General features: G+C 30.1%; 2 protein-coding genes across 10 annotated transcripts in view; one reads left to right on the plus strand and one right to left on the minus strand.

Annotated features, from left to right (window-relative positions):
* LOC143225397 (TBC1 domain family member 25-like) overlaps positions 1 to 8,173 on the plus strand; it is a 32,255-nt gene extending 24,082 nt beyond the window's left edge. For all 6 annotated transcript variants that reach the window (XM_076454732.1, XM_076454729.1, XM_076454734.1 and 3 more), the window contains 3 exons: positions 1,898 to 2,046; positions 3,108 to 3,208; positions 4,679 to 8,173. In XM_076454732.1, the coding sequence (XP_076310847.1) occupies positions 1,898 to 2,046; positions 3,108 to 3,208; positions 4,679 to 6,826 (2,398 nt within the window). In that variant the 3' untranslated portion in view covers positions 6,827 to 8,173. The remainder of the gene's footprint in view (positions 1 to 1,897; positions 2,047 to 3,107; positions 3,209 to 4,678) is intronic.
* Positions 8,174 to 15,608: 7,435 nt separating this feature from the next.
* Positions 15,609 to 20,980, minus strand: LOC143225398 (piercer of microtubule wall 1 protein). Of its 4 annotated transcripts, none has more exons than XM_076454736.1 (5): positions 20,962 to 20,980; positions 20,435 to 20,492; positions 19,083 to 19,230; positions 17,471 to 17,601; positions 15,609 to 15,872 (listed from the first exon to the last, which is right to left on the minus strand). In XM_076454736.1, coding segments are annotated over exons 1-5 (393 nt in total). In that variant the 5' UTR covers positions 20,964 to 20,980; the 3' UTR covers positions 15,609 to 15,818. The 4 variants fall into 4 exon arrangements, with proteins under 4 accessions (XP_076310851.1, XP_076310852.1, XP_076310854.1 ...); XM_076454737.1 differs by having other exon boundaries at positions 19,083 to 19,212; positions 20,962 to 20,977; XM_076454739.1 differs by lacking the exon at positions 20,962 to 20,980 and having other exon boundaries at positions 19,083 to 19,212; positions 20,435 to 20,692.
* Between the last annotated feature and the right edge of the window lie 489 nt (positions 20,981 to 21,469).

The raw sequence follows: 21,469 nt of genomic DNA on the forward strand, positions 1-21,469 counted from the left end.
TGTTTTACTTTGTTATAACTGTCTTAGATGGCTCTAGTTAACATTTGTTAATGTTAAGTTTGTAATGTTTTACTTTGTTATACCTATCATAGATGATTCTAGTTAATATTTATTACTGTTAATTTTGTAATGTTTTACCCTGTTATACCTACCATAGATGACTCTAGTTAACATTTGTTAATGTTAAGTTTGTAATGTTTTACTTTGTTATACCTACCATAGATGGCTGTTGTTAACATTTATTAATGTTAAGTGTGTAATGCCATAGATGAGTTTAGTTTATATTTACTATGTTAATTTTATATTGTTTTACTTTGTTATAACTACTGTAGATGACTTCAGTTAATATTTATTAATGTTAATTTATATTGTTTTACTTTGTTACAACTGTCATAGATAACTTTATTTAATATTTATTATGTTAAGTTTATGTTGTTTTACTTTGTTATAACTATCATAGATGACTCTAGTTAATATTTATTGTTTTAAGTTTATGTTGTTTTACTTTTTTATAACTAACATAGATGACTTTAGTTAATATTTATTAATGTGAAGTTTATATTGTTTTATTTTGTTATAACTATCATAGATAACTTTATTTAATATTTATTACGTTTAGTTTATGTTTTTTTACTTTGTTATACCTACCATAGATGACTTAAGTTAATATTATTGTTAAGTTTATGTTGTTTTACTTTGTTATAACTGTCTTAGATGACTCTAGTTAACATTTGTTAATGTTAAGTTTGTAATGTTTTACTTTGTTACACCTATCATAGATGATTCTAGTTAATATTTATTACTGTTAATTTTGTAATGTTTTACCCTGTTATACCTACCATAGATGACTCTAGTTAACATTTGTTAATGTTAAGTTTGCAATGTTTTACTTTGTTATACCTACCATAGATGACTTCAGTTAATATTTATTAATGTTAATTTATATTGTTTTACTTTGTTACAACTGTCATAGATAACTTTATTTAATATTTATTATGTTAAGTTTATGTTGTTTTACTTTGTTATAACTATCATAGATGACTCTAGTTAATATTTATTATTTTAAGTTTATGTTGTTTTACTTTTTTATAACTAACATAGATGACTTTAGTTAATATTTATTAATGTGAAGTTTATATTGTTTTACTTTGTTATAACTATCATAGATAACTTTATTTAATATTTATTACGTTTAGTTTATGTTTTTTTACTTTGTTATACCTACCATAGATGGCTGTTGTTAACATTTATTAATGTTAAGTTTGTAATGTTTTACTTTGTTATAACTATCATAGATAACTTTATTTAATATTTATTACGTTTCGTTTATGTTTTTTTACTTTGTTATACCTACCATAGATGACTTAAGTTAATATTATTGTTAAGTTTATGTTGTTTTACTTTGTTATAACTGTCTTAGATGACTCTAGTTAACATTTGTTAATGTTAAGTTTGTAATGTTTTACTTTGTTATACCTATCATAGATGATTCTAGTTAATATTTATTACTGTTAATTTTGTAATGTTTTACCCTGTTATACCTACCATAGATGACTCTAGTTAACATTTGTTAATGTTAAGTTTGTAATGTTTTACTTTGTCATTCCTGCCACAGATGACTGTAGTTAATGTTTATTAATGTTAAGTTTATCTTATTTTACTTTGTTATACCTAACATGGATTACTCTAGTTAATATTTATTAATGTTATGTTTACATTGTTTTAGTTCTGTTTAGTATAATAGGTGACTTTAGTTAATAGTTATTAATATAAGTTTATATTGTTTTACTTTGTTATAACTATCACGACAGTGAGTATATTAAATTGTACATTTTATGTTGAAATATCTGTGTATTAAATTGAAAAAAATTTAACTGTCTAATTATTAATTTTTAAGGGAATTTACCATAAGCTATGTGGCTTCAGACAAAGATGGTGGGCCAACTTATCTAGCTCTCTTGTCAGACTGGGACCTAGATGCAGCTTTTTTAAGTTCTTCAGACCCTTTTCTTCAGTTAAAAGTGGATCTGAAACCTTTTGAAGAAGGTGAAATCCTTTATGTTTTATATACATCTGTTTATTTGTATGTGTTTAGATGTGGGAATTAGACTTTAATTTTCTCAAAATGATATAAACAGCAATTTCATTTTGATCCTGATATAGATACAGTAATGCATAAAATTTGTATTATGTGAAATTTGTAACAAAGAAAGATGATTGACTAATGTTTTAAAAGTGTTATATCTCTTTCTATAAGAAATCATGTTGGACACTAAAAGATAGATCTCATTATTTCTACACAACATATTCCAAACACATTACTATTCTCTTGTTTCATTGAAGAAAAACAAATTAATGAACTTCTTTGTTTGTTGAGACTAATATACTTTTGAATACAAAAATAAGTTTGTGTTTTAATCAGTTTAATATACAAAAAGATAATGTGTCAGTTACTGCTACTAGTTGAAACAATACTCTTATTCAGTCATATAATGCTTGGAGTGATTTATACAGACAAAATAAAGTTATCTTGTGTGCAGTAAAATTAACCCTATGTATATAGGTTGGGGCTAAAATATGTGTAGCTGAATCTTGTAAGGAATGCCATTCAACATGGTGTTATCTATTAGACATCAATTATCAACTTTTCATCATACTATAAATTGTTGGTTCTGTAACAGTTCATGTTAAGAGTAAAGAATATACCAAATATAGGAACACTGAAGAAACTGTACCAAGAAAATGTTGATGTTATGTAAGTACATTTTTCAGTCTGTACAATGGATAAATGTATTTTTATTCTTCACATGAACATTAATTTACACTCGTATCTGTCATTTCACAGATGTATCTATAGTATAAAACATTATCAGTACTTCTGTGTACAACAGACGTGTGCTGTTTACTAGAAGCTGGTCACATGTTCCAAAGACACATTTCATAGTCTACCCACTACAGGGGGGGTCAAAAGGACCATCCCTGTGTGCATTCAGTTAAAACAAATTAGAGTTAGGGTTTGGTTTTTGTAACTTTTCAAAGATAAGATTTCAGTTTTTGTAAAATACTAAAGATTTGAACATATGGAAACTTTATCTCTTTTTAATCAGGGTTAGAAGACTGGGACATCATTGGTCCAGCTGATATTCCTGAACCTCAAGTAACTGGTCCAATTCATAAGACATCTATTACTGGAACCTTACTGAATCAAGTTAGCCATTTCATGTTTTGTGTACATGTTAAAGTATTGATGTATGAAACATACCCAATGTTGGACTAAATAAACATTATTTTAGTTGTATTTGTTTCTTATGATCCATATTTCAACATCAATAAATGTTTTCAAATTAACAAGCCACATTGTGAACAAGGACTAAAAGCATATGAATTATAAGAAAGACTTCAAAGAAACTTCTTGGATAAAGGCTTTGCACTTTTATACCAGTATGAACATTAAATGAACAGTCTCTTAAATGGATTTCAATCAACTTTCCAATAAAAAGGACTTCAACCAACAACTAGAAGGTGGACTTTATACCAACAGAATGTAAAATTAATATTAAATGGATTGTCTCTTAAATGGACTTCAACCAATAGTCTATAAAGTGTGTAAAATTGGCTTTACAAAACCATCAGAATGCTGTTGGTAGAGTAGGTTTTAAACAAAAACCTATAATTGTATTTAAAATAAATAATGTGTATAATGGTTTTAATGCAGAGCAAATATAGAAAATAAAGAGTATCACAACACAGAGTCAGGCATGGCAGTTTACCAACCAGTTTGTTCAGCAATACATTGCACAGGCTAATTTCAAGTCCAGCAGCAGAACACCAAAAAAACACTGGGCTACCAAAGCATGGCTGAAAGTGTTACATTTTATGTGGATACATTTCAATAATATGATGAGTTATGTGACAAAGATTGTTAGTATGAGTTAGAAATAAAATGTGAGCTCCAATAAAGTAATGTCTGGACAATTGACTGACAAGAAAAAAAGGAATGAGTGATGTTCTGAAACATTATGTCTGTTTTAAAACAATAGAAGTATACTTATATGTATGAGAAGACTTAAGTAAGGGTGTTTTAGGGTTAGTGAGTACAGTAAGCTCAGAGTTCTGTGACATCAGACTGTTCTGGTGGTAGAACAAATTATTTATTTCTGTGTATTAGTAAAGTTATCATTACTCAAACAACACTTACAAGCACTTCTTACTTACTGAAAACAAAGTATAACTGTTACATAGGAATTAACCTTGAGCAAAAATATAGATGGCTCAGTATGGCTTTATCAATGTAGGGCTAAGATATGAACAGAAGTTACTTTTTAGCAGTCCTTACTTTTACAGTTTATCACTGTTTTCTGCTATTTTTATTGCTACATCCATTTGAACATCCACAACTTGCTCTCCTAATTTCTATTTCTTTTGATTATTTTATTATTTATGAATTTCTTCACTTGAAACTGGCTGCCACTGGAATGAAAACCCAGATTCTAGTTTTGTAAGTCTGTAGAAATACCACTGTGCCACTGAGGGGCTTATCTTAAGCCATATATTGTATATGTAATGATACTGCTGTGTTTGTCAAATATTAATTGTATTAGTAGTTGCTTAAATTTTTTTCTGAACAAATTATATACTATTATATAGTTGTAATTTTTATTTCTAATTATTATTTCAGGTGGAGAAAACATTCAACATGGTACAGCGAACTCTGAACATTGGAGAAAGTGACCAAATTCTGGAAAATATTAAACTGTTAAAACAGCCCATGACAGATATAGAATATCATAATTACCTAGATGGCACTGGCAGACTACTACAACCCAAGGAGCTTCGTCTCTCTGTTTATCAAGGAGGCCTAGTCTCGTCTCTGAGAAAGGTCATCTGGAAGCACATTCTGAACGTATATTCTGATGGCCTGATGGCTAAAGAAAGGACAAACTACCTGAGACAGAAGAGTATGGAATACTTCCATCTTTGCAGTACATGGCAGAACATGATTGCAACAGGACAGACAAATGATACCATACAGCACATAACAAACATGATAAGAAAAGATGTTCTTCGAACTGATCGTACTCATAAGTTTTATTCTGGATCAGACGACAACAAGAATGTTGTTTCCTTGTTTAACATTTTAACAACATATTCTTTGAATCACCCTAGTGTATCATACTGCCAAGGTATGAGTGATCTGGCTTCCCCACTCTTGGTAACCATGAAGGATGAAGCACATGCATATATATGTTTCTGTGCCCTTATGCAAAGACTCAAGCCAAACTTCTTATCAGATGGCAAAGCAATGACTTTGAAGTTTCAGCACTTATTGAAACTACTTCACTATTACGATCCTCAGTTCTCCAAGTATTTACAAGTGCAAGGAGCTGATGACCTTCTCTTCTGTTATCGGTGGTTGCTTCTAGAGCTAAAACGAGAATTTGCTTTTGATGATGCACTTCATATGTTGGAGGTTCTGTGGAGTTCTCTTCCTCCAGGAGTACCGAAAGGAGAGTTACCACTGTCTGAAAATGATAGCTTTTCGGTCGTATCTCATCTGGATGACCAAGAAAATCCGTACACAAAAGTGAGAGCCATTCGTAAGCAAAATACTTTGCGTTCTATTTCTGTAATGAAGTTAATGAAAGAAGACAACCAGCATAGGTTGAAGTACCATGAACTGACTGAACATCTTGGCCAGAACCTGGAAAGCTCGAGCTGCACAAATGAGCAGTCTGTAGTTTACTCACTAACGACCAAGATTCAAGATGTTGCTGGCACGATGGCAAATGTAATGGAAGAAGAATGTAGCACTGATGACTCCCAGGAGTATTTACCAATGACCACTTCCATCACACGGGAGTTGCGTATGGAATTAGAAAATCTTAATTGCAATTTACCAGGATCCAGACCACTAATTCAACGGTTGTTTACAACTGAATCACATGATCTGGACTCGCATTGTTCACAAATTAGTCCAGATCTCATTTCTTGTGACTCTTGCAGCATCTGCAGACATAGTCCTGCTCTAGATGAAGATAACTGTAGTTCAGTTAGTGACGACCAATTATCAGGAGGAGAACAAATTCATCAATTCTGCAGTATAAAGAAAAGATCATCAGACACCTTAAAACTGAATAGTGAGTCTGATCTTGGGCTAATTTCCTCTGTTACAAAAGGAAACCATGAAATAGGACTTGAAAATTTAGAAGGTACATCACGTCTAAATGTCCAGCATTGCAATGGAGAAATCCTTGAGAATGAGGAATCCTATACCAACAATGGACTTCAATGTTCTTCCCAGCTAAAATCTGTTATACCCATCCGACTTGTTCACAGCCCTGGCCCAGAAGATCAGCATTACAACAGTGACAGTTCAGACTCCTTTCCAGAAGGACATCATGGAGATAATGCTTACAGTGTTAGTTTCAACAACCAGAGTGATGGATATGGTTCTGAAGGTACAGTATCTTTAAAGGAGGAACCAGACAGTGATCATGTAGAAAAAAATGGATTCTTAGACTCCGGAATGATTGAGTCTATGATGACAAATTCGTGTGAAGATGCCTTGGAATTCAGTGGGAGTATAAATCATTCACAGTTACCCCCACCAGATGAACTAGGTGGGGGAAATCCATTTCTGTTGTTTTTGTGTTTGACCCTCTTACTTCAGCATCGTGATATAATAATGAGAAAGAACATGGACTACAATGAACTAGCCATGTACTTTGACAAAATGGTGAGAAAGCATAACGTTCAGAGAGTTCTTCATCATGCTCGTTCCATGTTTGCAGAGTATCTGAAGATGGGTTGGCACGAAGAAAGTTAGGGATCTGTGTCGGATGCCCAAATTTAACAAAACTAAGGAGTGGTGCAGTTTTAAATTTCCAACAGATGTTAAGACATAAAAAACAGTGGTTGTTGAAAGAAGAAAAACCCTGACACACGTATGAGTTTGTTGCATTGGTTAACACTTCTAATACAATCCTTTTACTTTTTTTTTCCCCAAATTCAAATGAGAAACATAAAGTTTTATGTGACTTATTGATAGTGAGTAACACATGATCTAAACTCACCACAGACACTTTCTTAGCTTTATCAAAGTATATCATGCAAAGTCTTTGAATCAAACTGGAAACAATTGTATACTCACACATAATATATAACTAAATATTTCAGACCATTAACCTCTTAAATAATATACTGCATACCAAAGCTGTCTGTTAATAATAGCTAAATCTTAATATATTAGTTAAAGTAAGGTTTTGTTTCCAGTATTAAATGATGCAACATAAGAAGTAACCTACTAATTTAATTTTATCAGAGAGCTATTTATCTAACCCACTTTGTTTCTGAAATATCAAATTTTATAAGACGTTCTGGAATATCAGTACAGAGTTGTTTGGTTGTTTTGTTTTTTTGAAATTGTTAATAATTCATAGATTTATAGTTAGAGTCCCATAAACATTTCTGCCAAAATAAATTGACAACTCAGGAACTGATGAAAGTTGCTGCTATATTTTGTGAAAGTAAAACTGTTAAAGATTGACTGAAAACATGTTATAAATATGGGACAACCCATACACTGTGTTATATTTGTATAATCAAAGTTACAAACACTGTTCAACATTAAAGCTGTGATATGAATGACTTGTTTGCTAAATTAATATTTTTTAAACTTAGAAATGGATGTGTTAAGCAGACTACTTAATTCTTGAAATGATAAATGTTTGAACTAAATTGTTGAATTATAAACTGTAAAGATTGGTGTAAGTCACAAAAGCAATAACTGTTTCTGAGGAAAGAGCAAACTCTAGAAATAATCTAGACATGATGTAACTTTAATTACAACATTGCTGCTGTAAACCAAGAGTTGCAGTATCGTAGCAGGACTGATTTAACATGAAATAGTAAATGTTATTATTACAATATGTTTATTGAAAATATTATGGTTAGAAATCTTTAAGTATATAACGTTAATCTTTAGATATATAACTTCAATCTTACAATGGGAATGAATTTATAACTGATCTGTTATATACATTTGTTTTTACTAAATAACGAATTATACTGAATAAAAAGCACTTAAGATACTGAGTGAACTTACAATAATACTAATAATTTCAGTGATTAAAATACAGTTTGAAATAAAATGATTTATTTTTGATATAAAAAATTGTTTTAGTTCATTGTTGATATCTAGATATATTTGAATACCATCAGTGTACATTTTTGTTCACCCTACTAAACTGAAAATTAGATCATAGATTAAACAAATGATCATTTCTAATCTTGAAACAAAATAATTTTAGAAAACTTGTCCAAATGATATTCCAAAAACATCACCAACTTAAAAATTAAAGTACATAAATATGACATACCAGTGAGTGTAAATTAAACAGGAAAGTCTGTGACAAACAAACAGATTAAACTGGTCCCCAGATGTTTTATAGATTTGAACACATAGAATAATAATTTTGAAAGAAAAATATGATTCTACATTTTCTAGATGAAACAGAGGAAGCAAGAAGATAATTAATTACAATAGTTGGCACTAGCAAATGAATGGTTGGTGCACTAAAAATTGAGATTGGGGTATTAAGTTTTGTGTTAGCTAGGAACAATATATCAGAAAAGTATCTATGAAGTATCTTAAATATTATCAGTATAATAATACAAAATCAAATATTTACTAATTAGTTCAGTCCAGTAACACACACATCTGATAAATGTTCTTTACCTTAAGTAATTCCTAGTAGGATGTGTTGAATGTAACATAACATTGGTATGTAAGAAACTATATTATAGAAGTCAGTCAGCAGGAAGTGTTGAATATAATATATGACTGGTAAGTAAGAAGGTATATTATAGAAGTCAATCAACAGGAAGTGTTGAATGTAATATAGCACTGGTATATCAGAAACTATATTATAGAAGTCCGTTAGCAGCAAGTATTGAATGTAATATACATCTGGTAAATAAGAAACTATATTATAGAAGTCAGTCAACAGTAAGTGTTGAATGTAATATACATCTGGTAAATAAGAAACTATATTATAGAAATCAGTCAACAGTAAGTGTTGAATGTAATATACAGCTGGTAAGTAAGAAACTATATTACAGAAGTCAATCAGCAGGAAGTGTTGAATGTAATATATACAGCTGGTAGGTAAGAAACTATATTACAGAGATCAATCAATAGTAACTACTGATTGTAATATAGAGCTGGTAATTAAGAAACTCTATTATAGGAGTCAGTCAACAGGAAGTCTTGAATGTAATATACAGTTGGTAAATAATAACTATTTCAGAAGTCACTCAAAAAGAAGTGTTGAATGTAATATACAGCTGGTAATTAAGAAACTCTATTATAGGAGTCAGTCAACAGGAAGTCTTGAATGTAATATACAGTTGGTAAAGAAGAAACAATATTACAGAAGTCAATCAGCAGGAAGAAATGAATGTAATATACAGCTGGAAAGTAAGCATCTATATTATAAACGTCAGCTAAACGAAAGTGTTGAACATAATGTATAATTGTCAAGAAAACAACTATTATAGAAGTCAACCAGCAGGAAGAGTTGAATGTAATATATAGTTAGGAAGTAAGCAACTACATTAAAGAAGCCAATCAGCAAGAAGTGTTGTAAGTAATATACAGCTGGTAAATATGTCACTATATAATAGAAGTCCATCAACAAGAAGTATTGAATGTAATATACAGCTGGTAAATAAGAAACTATATCATAAAGGTCAGTCAGCAGGAAGTGTTGAATGTAATATACAGCTGGTAAATAAGAAACTATATCATATAGGTCAGTCAGCAGGAAGTGTTGAATGTAATATACAGCTGGTAAATAAGAAACTATATCATAGAGGTCAGTCAGCAGGAAGTGTTGAATGTAATATACAGCTGGTAAATAAGAAACTATATCATATAGGTCAGTCAGCAGGAAGTGTTGAATGTAATATACAGCTGGTAAATAAGAAACTATATCATATAGGTCAGTCAGCAGGAAGTGTTGAAAGTAATATACAGCTGGTAAATAAGAAACGATATTATAGAATTCAATCAGCATGAAGACTTGAATGTAATATCGAACTGGTAAAAAAGAAAATAAACAATAAAAGTCAGTCAACAGGAAGCGTTAAATGTAATATAGCACTGGTATGTAAGAAACTATATTAGAGAAGTCAGTAGAAAGGATGTGTTGAATGTAATATGCAACTAGTAAGTAAGAAACTGTATTAAAGAAGTCAATCTGCAGGAAGTGTTGAATGTAATATACAGCTTGTAATTAAGAAACTATATTATAGTAGTCAGTCAACAGGAAGTGCTGAATGTAATATACAGCAGGTAAATAAGAAAATATTATAGAAATAAATCAGCAGGAAGAGTAGAATGTAATATACAGCAGGTAAGTAAGAAACTATATTATAGAAGTCAGTCAACAGGAAGTGTTGAATGTAATATACAACTGGTAACTAAGGAACTATATTATCGAAGTCAATCAACAGGATATGTTCAATGTAATATACAGCAGGTAAGTAAGAAACTATATCATAGAAGTCAGTCAACATGAAGTGTTGAATGTGATATACAGCAGGTAAATAAGAAACTATTATAGAAAACAATCAGCAGGAAGAGTAGAATGTAATATACAGCAAGTAAGTAACAAACTATATTATGAATGCCAGTCAAAAGGAAGTGTTGAACATAATATACAGCTGGTAAGAAAACAACTAGTATAGAGGTTAGTCAGCAGGAAGAGTTAAATGTAATATCGAACTGGTAAAAAAGAAAAATAATAGAAGTCAGTCAGCAGGAAGCGTTGAATGTAATATATAGCTGGTTCGTGAACAACTATATTATAGAGGTCTGGCAACAGGATGTGTTGAATGATTTATACAGCTGGTAAATAAGAAACTATTATAGAAAACAATCAGCAGGAAGAGTAGAATGTAATATACAGCAAGTAAGTAACAAACTATATTATGAATGCCAGTCAAAAGGAAGTGTTGAACATAATATACAGCTGGTAAGAAAACAACTAGTATAGAGGTTAGTCAGCAGGAAGAGTTAAATGTAATATCGAACTGGTAAAAAAGAAAAATAATAGAAGTCAGTCAGCAAGAAGCGTTGAATGTAATATATAGCTGGTTCGTGAACAACTATATTATAGAGGTCTGGCAACAGGATGTGTTGAATGATTTATACAGCTGGTAAATAGGAAACTATTATAGAAGTCAATCAGCAGGAAGAGTTGAATGTAATATACAGCTGACAAGTAAACAACTATTATAGATGTCAGTCAGCAGGAAGTGTTGAAAGTAATATACAATTGGGAAAAAGAAACTATATAATTGATGTCAGTCAGCAGGAAATGTTGAGTGTAATATACAGCTGGTAAGTAAGCAAATGTAGAGGTCCATCAGTATGAAGTGTTCAATGTAATATACAGGTGGTAAATAAGAAGCTATATTATATAAGTCAATCAGCAGGAAGAGTTGAAAGTAATATACAACTGGTAAGTAAGCAACTGTGTTATAGAATTCAATCAGCAGGAAGTGTCGAGTGTGGTATACAGCTGATAAGTAAGCAACTGTATTATGGAAGTGCATCATCATGAAGTGTTCAATGTAATATACAGCTAGTAAATAAGTCACTATATAATAGAAGGCAGTCAACAGGAAGTGTTGAATGTAATATAAGCTGATAAGTAAGAAACTATATCATAAAAGTTAGTCAGCAGGAAGTGTTTAATGTAATATACAGCTGATAAATAAGAAACGATATTATAGAAGTCAAATGGAGAGTTGGTATGTTAAAATAAATAGAATATCTGTATTGCTACTGTTTTTAGCATTCTAACATTTGTGAGTGTGAAGTTAATTTATGGTTTTTACACAAATCATAGCCCCTAAGTAATAAACATTAGGAACAGGTTATTCTGTACCATATATTAAGATACAGTATTAAATTTTGGTCACAGTAAGCTATGTAGCTGATTAAGTAAGGCTTTCTTATGTTTGTGATTATTAAGATTAGAGTTTAGTGTTTTATCAGTTGAACACTCTCACAGTTAATTATATTTTTGTCCATAAACCCAGAAATATCTCACAAGGCTTGGCCAGAGTTATATTGGTCCTAAAGTCAAATTTTTATGTAAAATAGTCATTCAAAACAGAAGGGAATCCTCAATAGCCATATCACTTGAAATCCATATGTGAGACCTTTTTTCCCTTTTTATTAACTATAAGTTTATGTACTGGTGACACCAAGTATGGAGCGTGCTTATACCTGATTTACTTTATTACTCATCAGGATCTCCACCAGTTTACCCTCAAATTGAAATTCTATCAGGCAGGATTAGAGTAAATTAAGGTACGAGATCTTGAGCATGATCAAATCTATCAATCAAAAAGTTTGATCACATGGGTTGAATAATATTTAGATCAAAAAGTGGTCAATAGATTATGAAGTTATGAACTAAAGGTTTATATTTGAAAAACAAAAACTCAGAGCCATTATACGAGCTGCTATGCTGCAACCAAAACAGTTTAAAAATAAATTAGAAATGAAAACAAAGTAATAACATTAGTTATACTAACTAGTATAACCAATATTAAAAATGAAATCAATTATAAACAGTATTTAGGGAACTACAAACACTGATTCTTGTCCTAAACCACAGTTATCATTGTATAGTTATTTGAATTTGTTACTCTACCCATACTACATAATGTTGGTAGCTATTATCTGTAAAATTGGATGCATTACATGTACAAATACATGAGGTATACTATAACAAAGAAAATATGATTAAATGTATTATTTTCAATATAAAGTGTCAATGAATTCAGACAGATTCAGCAAGAGATGGTGATAATGATGTTAGCATCCTCATTGATTTTGATGTGTATGTTGAAGTACATGCATCCTGATTGTAGAAGAATTTAAACACTTTTCTATAATAAAATATTTACTTTGTATGTAGGGGTTCACAAGAACATATGATGTGACTATAATGTACACACAATCAGAATTGTACATTAAGAATGTTCAAAATATCCTATGGAGACGTTCTGTTTGTTGTCACATACAGTATGTGTAATCACATCTATTTCCTTGGTAGAATTTCCACAACAAAGATATGGTATTATAATAAGTGCCTGTAAATAACATTCAGGCAGTTTCCCTTAAGATTTAGGAGTAATTATCACTTACATTGAGTCTGCTTAATTTAAATATCATGTATTCAGAATTGAGGAAAAGAAATGGACAGGTTTAGTTTGAAAAGTTACAAGTTTCAATTATTTTATTAATAAAAATAAATTACACCTTCCTAGATTAAGAATCCAGATGAAATATACTTTTGGTAATTTGAAAATGTTATGAAACTCTCCAGTTTGGCTGTAAATTACAAACACGTTCTGTTAAGCTAAATGTTACACATTCTCATTATGAACAGTGTTAAACTGTAAGGCATTAAGAATATTTATAAAAACAAGAGTTTAAACAAAGTAACATTAAAACGTTTGTTGTACAATATCATACAACATTTAACAAGCATGTTGGTAATAATTATAATATTGGTAGACACTGGTAAAGAATCCTTCTGTATAGTGTCATTACAAGTTTTATTGCACATATAGGTTAAGACATTAATATATACAAAGGTCAAAACCTTACTTCTCTCCTTTATAGTTTATATATTTGTAAAAGAATAGAAACCACAATTATATAATCTGTTGTGTGCTTATAACTTGAGACATTAAATGCATGTATAACTTAAGACATTAAACCTTTTGTGTTATAACTTAAGACATTAAATCTTTTGTGTTTATAACTTAAGACATTAAAAGCATTTACAACTTAACACATTATACGTGTTTATAACTTAAGACATTATATGTGTTTATAACTTAACACATTAAATGCATCTATAACTTAACACATTATATGTGTTTATAACTTCACACATTAAATGCATTTATAACTTAACACATTATATGTGTTTATAATCAGATTACATGTGTTTTAATTCATGTTACTCTTGCCTTACTTAATTTTTTCTTGTATTTTTTAGACCTCACCACTAATTTTTGACCACATTGTTAATAAATAGCCTTTTGTTTACACATATAATTATGTGTAATTACATAATGTGGTTGAATTCACAAACTCTTATTATAAAATAATTGTTGCTAAGGTGACCATTAAATACTATAATTAATGGTTGGTTAAAATGATGGGTTGGATAAGGAATGAGCAAAAATGCCTCAAGAACTGTGATTGATGTGTGTAGGATATTTCCAATAGAGTAAACAACTGGGGTTATCACCCCCCAAGACTATAAATAGAATGAAGGTACTGTCAATGGGTTACCACACTCTCTAAGTTTACCAGAGCACAAACAAAGGTACTTTTAACAGTAAGATATTTAGTTAATTCTATAAAGCACAAACATAAAGATATATATGTGTGTGTGTACTGAAAGAAAACACCATGAACCATAAAAATGTAATAGAAAACAATGACAAAAGTTTGAGTGCTTAGTTTTATACATCTTTACAGTTTTTGTATCAAAGTATTGTTTTTAATATGGACAAGAAGCCAGCTGTTTGAAAATAAAGTTTTGACTTAATAAATATCAATTTTCGGCACTATAGTCACATATAATGAGTCAATAAAACTGTGATTCACTTCCATTATTTTTAGTAAATAATTAATTGTTCAAACATCAGAAAATACCAAGGTGTTTATCCAATCTTTTGTATAAACACAATTAGACCCACAAGTGTTACTAAGTGCTGAGACAACCTACAGTGTAAAAGTAACAACACTGTTCCATTTACTGAATTCACATGTAGTTTTTACAGTAACATTCAAAGTATGCCATTTTGTGAAGTTATCATTTTTGGAAGAACTAGTCATGATTGGAGAGAACTTCAATTGAAAAGTTTGTTAAAGACTACCACATCTTGGATATACTACATATTACTTCATTAACAAATGATGGGGAAACAGTGTTTAACTTGTCTCTATTGTAAATTCAAAGGTTTAGTTTATAAAAATTGAAACAAGCCTGTGAGAAATATTTCATTATATTCTATTTTTTTATCCTGAATTTGTATGTTTTAAAGTCCTCAATGGCATAGAAACCTCTAACAAGTCCAGTTACATCTCATGTTTAACTAATAAGAAAAAATCCTTTCTATAAATATTTATTTTCTGAGGCTTGTACACTATCTTTTTAAAGTTAATATTGATTTGGCAAAGTAAATCTGTATCTCAGAATGACTGGTATGGGTATAAACACTTTTGTTGATGAAGAAAGAACAACGTTTTGACCTTCCTGAAGATGACCTAGGAAAATTGAAACGTTATTCTCTCCTTATCAATAAAAGTATTAATACTCATACCAGCTGTTCTGAGATACATTTTTATTTCAAATAGGTTTCTCATCATCAAGAGTAAATCTGTGTTGTTGATTTACCTTCATTAAAATATCTCACCTGTGATAACTCTTAAATTGTACTATTATACAATATTTTAACTCAAACTGAAATCATATTTGTGTACTAAAAAGAATTCAGGCAATCATAAATGATTTGAAACAAACTTTTACTTAGAATACATAAATATCCAGAGAAAACTGTTGTGTTATGGTTTCTTGTCTTTCTTCAAAACCCTTTTGATAAAAGTGAATGTAATAATTTAATGACAGACTTTTAGAACATGAAAACAAAGCAATGATCAGATTATCCTGAAATATAAATGTAATTTAGAAACTACAAGTACAATATATATTGTTGAATTACTTGTATGTATTCAGGGAACAGTTACGATACATGCCACACTTGCTCAATATCTACAGGAAAAAGAACAAAGGTTTCTTTAGTAATCAACTGTTCCTTACAGTAAATACACTTATAAAACATCCTTCTAGAAAAAATAAAATTAACAATAGAAAGATATAAGTGAATTTCATTAATTTATACCAAATTAATCTTCAATAAGTTTTTCTTTGGTTGGAAATTTTCTTGTTTAGAAAATATTGGTTACAGTTTATTATGTTGTAGTATATACTTTTCTTAAGTGTAATGTTCGTTATGATATTCTCTAACGAGGAAGAATTACACATATTCTAACAATTCAAACATTATTATATATATATATATTGTAAGAGGAAACAATGGAAGAAACCCAAGTACACATAATTATAAATGTAAAACATTTCGAAAAATTTGTCATTATCAAATACAAGTAGTATACATATACATCAATATATGTACAGTATGGAACAAAGATATTACATGATGTCAGATTGTTCAACAGTCTAGTATACAGATATATCAATATATGTACAGTATGGAACAAAGATATTACATGATGTCAGATTGTTCAACAGTCTAGTATACAGATACATCGATATATGTACAGTATGGAACAAAGATATTACATGATGTCAGATTGTTCAACAGTCTATTATACAGATATATCAATATATGTACAGTATGAAACAAAGATATTACATGATGTCAGATTGTTCAACAGTCTAGTATACAGATATATCAATATATGTACAGTATGAAACAAAGATATTACATGATGTCAGATTGTTCAACAGTCTAGTATACAGATACATCGATATATGTACAGTATGGAACAAAGATATTACATGATGTCAGATTGTTCAACAGTCTAGTATACAGATACATCGATATATGTACAGTATGGAACAAAGAGATTGCATGGCCTAAGATTGTTCAACAGTCTAGTATACAGATACATCGATATATGTACAGTATGGAACAAAGAGATTGCATGGCCTAAGATTGTTCAACAGTCTAGTATAGAGATACATGGATATATGTACAGTATGAAATATAGATACATTGACATATGTACAGTATGGAACAAAGATATCACATCACCTGAGATTGTTTAACAGTAGTATACAGATACATCGATATATGAACAGTATGGAAAAAAGATATTACATGACCTGAAATTGTTTAATAGCCTAGTGAAGGTACCTTGGGTGTTGGTTTAAAGTAGAGTTGTTTTGTTCAATTAGAATAAATTAGTTCATTTTGAATTTTTTGATAGTTGGTTCTTACACTGTTTTGTACAGACATAATGAGTAACATATTTCATTAATAATTCACGTAGTGGAAAGTTAGAGCTCTTATTAAATACAAAATGTAAAAACTGGATAATATGGTATTTCTTTTTCAGAATTTAGATATTTAAATGTATGTAACTGTTCCAAATTGATAAAACAACTATAATATATCACAACATATACTGAATAAAGATTATAGTTAGTAAAATAAAACTCAATTACTAGTTGTGTGATAAATGATTATTTTCTGTTTATAAATCACTGATGATAATCCAAACAAATCTTACAAAACCATGTAGTAAAATATCTTTGTTTTGAAGCATTCCTTGAAGTTTACTCACATCAGAGAATTTATTATTTTTGGGGTAAAAACAAACAGGCATAGTATGAACGGATGGAGGGCGAGATCCGTACTCGGCTGATGTTGTTTTAAAAAGTGGATGTTCTTTCTTCCCATATCCTTTAAACCAGTCTGGAAAGAGAAAACAAATTATAGTACAGATTTGTTTTCATATTGCTAGTGTTTGTTAAGAATCACAAAGTTAGTAAGTAGAGGAGTAAAAATCATAGACCTATCAAAAAACTGATAGAAAATCCAAACCTTGTCCCTAGTTTAATAGAAACTTTCATTGAATTTGTGTTGAACATTTCTTTGGGAACATAAAAGCTATAGCTATAATGTTTCTGAAAAGATAAGTGGAATCTACAAAAAAATAAATAAATACATCTCTACCTACAGTATATAAAACATATACATCTCTACCTACAGTATATAAAATGTATACGATTCTACCCGACAGTGTATATATTGTATATATCTCTACCATACAGTGTACATAATTATTCAACTCCACCTATAGTGTAAATTATGTATGCATTTTTAGCTTGAGTGTTAATAATATATACATCACCACCTACACTGTATATAATGTATATATCTCTATAGTGTATATAATGTATACATCTCCACTTATAGTTATAAAATTAATACATCTCAACCTAAAGTATATATAATGGATAGATCTCTACCTGCAGTGTATAAAATATATAAATTTCTACCCTATAGTGTAAATGATGTATACATCTCTACCTACAGTGTATATAATGTATACATGTCTATCTATAGTATTTATAATGTATACATCTCTACTTATAGTGTATATGATGTATACATCTCTACCTATAGTGTACATAATGTATGCATCTCTACTTATAGTGTATGTAATGTATACATCTCTATCCTACACTGTATATAAGGTATACATTTCTACCTACAGTGTATAGAATGTATACATTTCTACCTACAGTGTATAGAATGTATACATCTCTCCCGACATTGTATATAATGTACATATATCTACCTAACATGTATAAAATGTATATTCTACATACTGAAATGTAATAACTCCTGAGACTGTGTTGTATAGTAGAAGTATTAGGTGATACCACAGTGTTTTTTTTAATGTTCATAGCAGATGTTTATTATTGTGGGAAGTTCCAAAGACTGCACAGTCTCATTGAAATATCAGAAGACACTTAAAATATTTTGATTAACATTTTGGAGAACAGAAGTGTTAGAGGTTATTTGTATATCTATCTTCCTTTGTGTGGTAGGAATGAAAAAATGAAAGAGCTAGAAATGCTTTGAACCTTTCAGATATAAAAAAGCATTAGATGTCTCCATACCCATTAGATATTTGCACAAGAATAAAAAGCTATATTTATTTATTTTCCAATTTTTTCCCCTTAGTTCATTTAATTGTTATTGAAGCGAGAATTTCGGTGGACCAAAATTAATAATTAACTTCGGTTTATACATAACACCTAACTATTTACTATTTACACTTAAGTTCAGACAAAATAGATCACTATTCACATGATAAATATCTATTATAACTCATTAAAATCTACAATCTTTATGTTACCAAACTCTAAGGAATGAAAATATTTAACCTGGATGATCAAATCTTTCTGGAATATTATATGTTTGATAAAAGTATGATGTACGGTGAGAGGAGGTACATCCTGTCTCTTTTTCAGAGTTCTGTTCTATTGTTGCACTGTTAAACAGAGTGACTTCTGTCTGTGTGGAAACATCTTTCTGTTAAAATAGAAACTGTGAAGAAGTGACACAGAAATAAACTACAATGTGAATAAAAAAAAGTTCAAAGAGCACGTGTTTCTATGTTCATACAATTAACAAATTGTACAAATATCTGAACAAAATGCCTTTTATAGTTATTACTATACTGAAATTATAAGTGCCCAAACATGATTTTAATTCAAGGTTTGTTCGGCATTAGTTGGTTCACTACTTTTAACAAACGTTATGATTTAGTAAGATAAACAGTATATATAGAAACTTAATTGTCTTTTATTCAATATAACCATAAACTTAATCCACAACATTTCTTTAAACAGTAGCCATGTTGTCTAATCAACTTGTTATATTAAAAACTTTTCATACTTGACTGAATTACAGAAAGATCAAACAAACAACACTAGGTGGTGAATTTATCCTATTATAAGATCTTTTTTCATAATGAGAAAATAACTAACCAGTAACTCAGTGTTGATGAATGAAGCCACTAAGACACATCAACATATTACTACTTTAGTAAATTCCAGTGCTCTGCAAATACTAGTTGTAAAAATAATTTCAAATACTGTACAAAATGAAAATGGTTACATTAACAGTGGTTTTTAATCAAAAGCCAACTCTGGATCAGACATAAATGTTAACTTGTAAGTGAATGGAACTGTCTTGTTGTAGTTTGGATGACATATTGTTATACATTGTTTTTTTTTTTTTTCATTTCACTCTCAAACTTTATATACCAGACTGACCTATTGATAATTTTATTCTATTTAAAATTACATGAGATGTAGGGCTCACACAACCTTATATCCTCCACTGCATGATAACTGAGCCAGCATAGATCTACACAAGCTTTAAACCTTTAAATTAATAACAATTTTCACAGATAATGATTGGCCACTAAAAACTGGTTTCTCAAGCCTAAATTTATCTATTATTTCTTTGCCTTTAAAAATAAACGAATTCCAATTAACACATACCAGATATTCAGCTATTGTGTCAGTAACAAAACAGTAAGATTAGAGCTAAAAAAAAGTCTCAGTAACGAGATACATAAAAAGCAGGTTTGGTTAACTACTGGTTAATATATTATGGTAATATAATTCAGTTGTTTAAATATAAAATAATACATTCTTCTTAACTATCAAAACTAATTTATTGTTTCAAAATCTGATACATAAAAACCTAGAAATACTTTGTATCATACCGTGCAAGCATTTTCAGAAAGCATTGTTTCTTCGAACGACTGTGGGGTAAATATGGACCTGCGCAGTAACAAAAATTAAATCATTTTGCTGAGACTGGTTGAATGAATGTTTTTTTATTGTAAGTTAAGCGGATACATTAAAAAGAAAACTGTGAATATAATATATATATCAAGACATTTCTTAAATTAAAGTTTTTACGTAACTGTAACAGAACACCTCACTTAATTTATGTTTAAGCTGTGTTTGTTTCTCACACCTCTTACAGAAATGATTATCGTTACCAAAGTAACAAGCGCTGGGAAAACTCTTTCAAACATACATTTGATACACGCTAGAAAAAATATGCGTCATTTCCGTAGCAACAGGCTCAGCGACCAGGTAGCTAGTTATACAAAAACAAGCAACATGGCGTACGCTATTCGTTTCTACGGTATAGCTTTGGTTCGTTTTCCCGTCTTTAATTTGAAACAAGAACACCTATTTTTTCCCAATCACAAAAAAACCTTTTTATTAAATACATACTCACATTAAATGAAATCATGATTTGTATCGAACCAGCGACTTTGTTCCCACATTAACTTTGCGTCATACGGGAAAAGCGTATTCCAAAATGCACAGTATGCGCACTTAAGCAATCCAATGAAGTAGGTTGGTTGTTGCTATATCCGATCAGGGGCGTAAATCCTGGGGGGTATATCCGCCCATCATTTTAGGTGGGGGCATGGTGCATACAATCATCCCCCCTACAGTTTGATCTATTGAATTGTTTTATTGCATCACAGGCCTACAAATGGCGTGTTTGTTCTTGTGATTCTCGTGTTCTTATCAATCGAATTACATAATTAGGCCTAGATGTAGGCTTTCTCAGTAGCCGAAATGTACATCTTTAATATACGCGTGCTCTAAGCTTTTCGATCTAAGCGACAGTTCGTAAGTATCAGTCAGTAGGCCTAAGTATACATGCAAGGCTTGCAAGCACTATCACAGAATCTACCTGCGTCTTGTACGTAGTGTAACATCAAGTAAAATTTTTA

This window comes from Tachypleus tridentatus, chromosome 9 (genome assembly GCF_004210375.1).
Source record: "Tachypleus tridentatus isolate NWPU-2018 chromosome 9, ASM421037v1, whole genome shotgun sequence".
Lineage (NCBI taxonomy): Eukaryota > Metazoa > Arthropoda > Merostomata > Xiphosura > Limulidae > Tachypleus > Tachypleus tridentatus.

Coding starts and splice junctions, on each gene's coding strand:
- LOC143225398 (XM_076454736.1), bottom strand. Junction 19,231..20,434: donor TTTCTGAAAATGCTTGCACG/GTATGATACAAA, acceptor CTATTTTAACAG/AAAGATGTTTCCACACAGAC. Junction 17,602..19,082: donor AGAAAGATTTGATCATCCAG/GTTAAATATTTT, acceptor TTCTCTTTCCAG/ACTGGTTTAAAGGATATGGG.